This window comes from Abramis brama, assembly GCF_963993115.1.
Source record: "Abramis brama genome assembly, chromosome: 4".
In the NCBI taxonomy this organism is placed as follows: Eukaryota; Metazoa; Chordata; class Actinopteri; order Cypriniformes; family Leuciscidae; genus Abramis; species Abramis brama.
In genome coordinates this window covers 30377305-30382304 of record NC_139966.1, presented here as the reverse complement: position 1 = coordinate 30382304, position 5000 = coordinate 30377305, and the positions used below count along the sequence as shown (strand labels likewise).

The 5000-nt window shown below is 50.0% G+C and overlaps 2 protein-coding genes across 2 annotated transcripts in view; both read right to left on the bottom strand.

Annotated features, from left to right (window-relative positions):
• The window catches only part of LOC311082155 (uncharacterized protein), a gene marked incomplete at its 3' end in the record, with an annotated part of 5305 nt that extends 1161 nt beyond the window's left edge, over nt 1-4144 (bottom strand). The window contains exons 1-7 of the mRNA XM_084112897.1: nt 4053-4144; nt 3114-3681; nt 2653-2980; nt 1756-2563; nt 1444-1650; nt 467-1059; nt 1-376 (exon numbers count right to left, since the gene is read on the bottom strand). The exon at nt 1-376 is cut by the window's left edge and continues 130 nt beyond it. Of these exons, the coding sequence (XP_083969023.1) occupies nt 1-376; nt 467-1059; nt 1444-1650; nt 1756-2563; nt 2653-2980; nt 3114-3361 (2560 nt within the window). The 5' untranslated portion in view covers nt 3362-3681; nt 4053-4144. The remainder of the gene's footprint in view (nt 377-466; nt 1060-1443; nt 1651-1755; nt 2564-2652; nt 2981-3113; nt 3682-4052) is intronic.
• The window catches only part of LOC311082154 (uncharacterized protein), a gene marked incomplete at its 3' end in the record, with an annotated part of 1284 nt that continues 379 nt past the window's right edge, over nt 4096-5000 (bottom strand). Inside the window, exons 1-4 of the mRNA XM_084112896.1 lie at nt 4537-5000; nt 4387-4449; nt 4232-4318; nt 4096-4142 (exon numbers count right to left, since the gene is read on the bottom strand). The exon at nt 4537-5000 is cut by the window's right edge and continues 379 nt beyond it. Of these exons, the coding sequence (XP_083969022.1) occupies nt 4096-4142; nt 4232-4318; nt 4387-4449; nt 4537-5000 (661 nt within the window). The remainder of the gene's footprint in view (nt 4143-4231; nt 4319-4386; nt 4450-4536) is intronic.

Sequence of the window (5000 nt, the reverse complement as noted above, 5' to 3'; positions counted from 1 at the left end):
GGACTCCATCTTTCTTAGTTGGGGACTTGTGCAGTGCACACAGTTTGATGCACATGGCCTCAACTAAGCGACTGGTGCTGGGCCACTGAGCCGGCCCCCCAGGATGACCGATCAGGCACCTCTTCACACTCTCCACACCTGGTGTCACTCCTGTGTTTTTCGGAGCCTTGAAGCGTCCGTGGGTCAGTTTGGGCTGGTGTCTGGGCTGATAGTGGATCCTCCTCTTGTCCCCATCAGGAAGAGCAGTCCACAGACGGATGACCTCTGTGACCTGCTGCTCATCCAGGTAGAGTGCCTGACGGAGGGACACCAGGTACTCAGCCAGATCCTGCACCTTATCCCAGCCCGCAACGCCATCGGGTCCAAGAACAGGAGCCTGCAGGGAAGCATTACAATAAAAATACACAGCATGTTAAATGTCAGAGTGTAAAAGCAAAAAGAAACTAATAATGAGCAGCTTACTTACAGGAGCCTGGTCTGCAACACTGGACCCAGTTGATGTTGCAGGAGCAGAGGCAGCACTTGGCTGGACAGAAGGCTGTGGAGGAGACTGCAGAGGAGGGTGAACAGGGCGCTGCAGAGGAGGGTGTAGAAGAGGCAGAGAAGGGCACTGCTGAGGAGACTGCAGAGGAAGCTGGACAGAGTGCAGAGGAGGCTGAGCAGGGCGCAGAGAAGGAGATTGCAGAGGAGGCTGGGCAGGGCGCAGAAGAGGAGACTGCAGAGGAGGCTGGGCAGGGCGCAGAAGAGGAGACTGCAGAGGAGGCTGGGCAGGGCGCTGCAGTCCTTGGCTGGATGTGGGTGGCTGTAGTGAGGATGGTCCTGGTGCAGAGGGACAGGGGTTGAAGGTCTGGGGGCCGCTGCTGTGGACTGGGACAGTCTCAAAGGGGTCATAGAGGACTGGCACTGTGAGATCCTCAGGTTCCTCCTCAACGAAGCCTTCGTCCTGCACCACCTCATCATCCATCTGCTCAACCAGCCGATCCTCCTCTTCTGGGTTATCCATAATAGTCAGGGATTTCCCAGACTGACTGTACAGATACTCCATACCCAGCAGCTCCCCTGCAAAAGAACACACATACAAAGCACATTCACATTATTATAGCTGTAGTGGCTATTTGTCCATAACAAACTGAAACAAACAAAAAATCAAACCTTTCAAAGTTTGATCGTTTGTAGGCTTGACGCAGTTTAACAGATCAAAAAATGAAAATAATAAACAAGAAAATAATAAGCATAAATGCTAAATAAAGCAAATTCACTTTAGCAAAAGAAAGCAAAGAAATTAGGTTATAAAGGCTCAAATTAAGCCTAAATTAAACAAAGTACAAATAACTCCAACAATAGTTGAAGTATTTGAAATAAAATATAAAAATGTACACTCAAACACTCATACACCTGTATAATGTATAATCTTTTGTTTGAGTTAACATGAATAATTCTCACCTGTGTAAGCCCCTGGAGGCTGGTAGCGCTCATCCAGGGACATCTTCAGCACTTTGCGGCTGAGCCGGTCCATTGCCTCCCTCTCAGCGCTGCTGTAGGTCCTCAGGTCAGTCTTTCCCCTCACTGCTTCATCCATCCGGTCCTGGTTCCAGCGCATCAGGCCTTCCAGGAGATAGGCCTGGAAATGTGCATCACTGGCACTGGTCCCTAGAGGTTAAATAAAGGCAAATATATGTAATCTATGTATTCAGAACGGCAGAACAGGTTATAAAAGTTTTAAGTTTTTAGCAGGTTATAAAAGTTATAACCTACCTGGGATGAAGCGATTTAAATGGAGGTGGAAAGACTCCAAGGAGGTGGAGCCACGAGCACAGCGATAGCAGCTGAGCTCCACACCACCCTTCTTCACTGTGCCTGTCTTCTGGTACAGAGGGAAGCCCTCTGGGTCCTGAATACAGGTGATGTGCCTCTGCTGGTCCATCCAGATCTGTTGGATGCGCTCGTGGTCCAGCAGTGGTACACCCAGAGTGTCCCTCCCCTTCTCACTGTCCATCTCTTCAATGAGCGCCTTGATCCTCCTGGTGGTCTCCTCCACTCCTCTGGTCCGCTTGCGACAGTGCAGCGCCAACTCCTTCCTGGTGATCAGCTTATCCAGGGCCTTCTCTGAGACTGGACAAGCTCCTCTGGCCTGTAGCTCCCCCTGTTTGGCCAACCGAAGAGCAGCGACATCATCTGGATCCAGCTCAAAGATGTACCTGGAAAGCCGAGTCATGAAGGTGCCGTAGAGCTGATGAGACTCCGTGATGACACCTGCTGCAAAGCGCCGCATGAAGTGCCAAATGTCTAGGCGCACTTGGAGCTCATCCCACTCTGTGAACATGGCTCTGACCTGCGACTGTCCGTGTGCGTGTGGGCTGCAGCAGTCTCTGTCCACATACATGACGGCGGGCGGTGCCACTCCCGCCTCCCTGTACCTCTTCATGAGACCCGCCGCCATGGGCCACAGTCCATGCCCCTCTGCCGCTGTGAGCACTGACACCAACACCTGGCCGTGCTCATTGCCTACATTAGTGCACCAACCAGCAGTGTTGGCAGCAGCACCGGCCAGTTTTTTGGTGACCTATGTAAAAAAAAAACAGTAGAATAAACAAATGTAAGAAAAATGTAAGATAATAACAATTATTATTATTCAAACTTGACTTTTTATACCTTTTTGGTGGAGTCCATCTTGAGGACAGAGCCAAAGACAGAGGTTATTTTGGCCTTGACCTCAGGTAGCCGCGAGAGGACGTCCCTGGCATACACAGACAGCAGCCACTTGGGTTTGGGGATGGGTGGGAGGGGCGGAGGCGCAGAAAAGACTGGAGGCTCAATGATGGAGGAGTCTGTGAAGGGCTCACAGACAGTGAGGTACTCCAGCGTCCGCTGTGACCACGCTGAGGTGTGCTGCTCCTGCAGCTTTTTGTGAAGCTGCGTGACAGTGTTGCCCCGGGTCCTCTCCCGCATCATTATGACTACACGGTAGTCACACGTGTACCTACAGACAGTCAAATAATTCTGTTCAGTGCCACATCTTGTTATTTCAATGTTAATGTCAGTAAAGCAATGTATTTGATTTTATACAGTACAACAAATTACAGTGCATTGCTCTAAATATGAATGTGTTCTACCTGTATGTCAGAATGGCGGGGAATTTTCTGCGGTGTCCCATGTCGAGCTGTCCCAGGATGTCTTCAGACCAGGCTGGATACTTCTTCTTGCACCCTTTGCACTCCAGATACTCTGTGGCCATGTCATACCACCCGTCTATGTCCAGGACCTTGCGCACAGTGCGATAAAGGCCAGCAGCTGTCAGCTTGTGGTTATTGCAGGCTGGCTTGACACAGACAAGTGGAATGGACCACATCTTCAGTGGCATCCAGAGGAAAAGAGGGCGGCAGAAGAAGATATCAGGAGAAGCAGGGGGCTGGGTGAAGACGGTCGGGGGCTGGGGAGGGTACCACCAGAAGTTGGGATGTGGCGTCAGCTCAGGCTTCCCTGTTTTTGTGTTGGCCCTGAACAGAGTCTTCCCGATCCAGTCCTGCTGGAAAGATGGGAGTTGCTCATTCCAGTGGACAGGAAGCTCTGCAGGCGAATGGGATACCTGGTCAGGGGTCCACAATGCTGGAGGAGCAGGAGCAGGAGCAGGGGCAGGAGCACGAGCCGGGGCAGGAGCAGGGCCTCTCGAGGCCGCAGTGGCTGGAGCGTAAAAAGACACAACATAATTATCTTATTGTTTTAGACTTTCACTGCATGACTTTCTCATCTCTGCTGGACAGCTACTGCGGTTACAAGGTTTAGTGCAAAGCATGTATGATTAGTAGACAGGCGACATGATGATGAAACGATGGAAGGAAGCAGTGAAAATCATCCTGTTTTTCACCCAAGCACCATTAGGACAAATACAAGAAGAAAAATGAGATGGGATCAGCCAAGTGTGAAGCAAAGCAGCCCAAACACTGTGAGCGCCTCTAACTACAACAGCCACTTATTCCAAGGGGAGTGGGGGACGTGTGAGATGACAAGAATGAGCTTTAGTAAGTGATTATGATAAAAAATGAAATAAAAACCTTTTACATACACCTTTAAATTCCCTTTTTGCTTTGAAGATGTTCACTCAAAGAGTGAATGTAGATTGACACCTGAGAAGTGCCATTCCTCTGTGTTGTAAAATAAAAGAATATGATGTCATTTAAAAAATACTGTTGTCACAGAATTGTTTGTAAAATATTGTTTAAGATTTACATACCTTGAGGAAGTTGCTCCTCAGCTTGTGAGGCTACAGTTGCCATCTCCTCGTCATCTTCCTCCTCAAAAAAATCCCTAGCAGCAGAGTCTGTAAAATAACATAAAACACTAAGCACATGTCACCAACACACTTGTATGCGTTAAAGTGATACTCGCCACATGTAAAGAGCCGTCTCCGGGCTGCGGACTCAGACGCAGGAGGGAAACGTGGTCCTGCAGCTGTTGTTTACAAAACACGTATTTTCGTTAGACATATATACTGCATAATATATACTGTAATGACTTTAAAGCTTGCAAATCACTTACAGGGTTTGGCTGGAGACAAAATCTTTTGTGCCAGCTGTGAAGCAGATAAATGCTTCCCCCGCGCCAACAGGGTCTTCACGTTGGTAGCCAGCAGTGGCCTGTTCTGAGTGGCAGCAGGTGGAGGAGGAACAGACACAGTGGCAGTGGGCACAGCAGCAGTGGGGGCAGATGCAGCGGGCACAGTGGTGGTGGGCACGTGGGCTGGAGCCTGCCTCTTCAGCACGTATGCTTTGAAAAGGGCCATGTTGGTGTTGGGCCTGGCCTTTGCCTTCTTCAGGTAGGTGATGAGAGCCTGGGCCTCCTTGCTTGGGTCCTCATACACCTCCTTCATTGACCTACCCTTAAAATCACCAAACTCCACCATCAGACATCCAGAGTCTCCCGTCCTCTGGGCCTCCTGCAGCATGGCCTGTTTTTTCTGATACACCTCCACAGCCTCGCCTACCTCCCTGATCTGCGAGGTG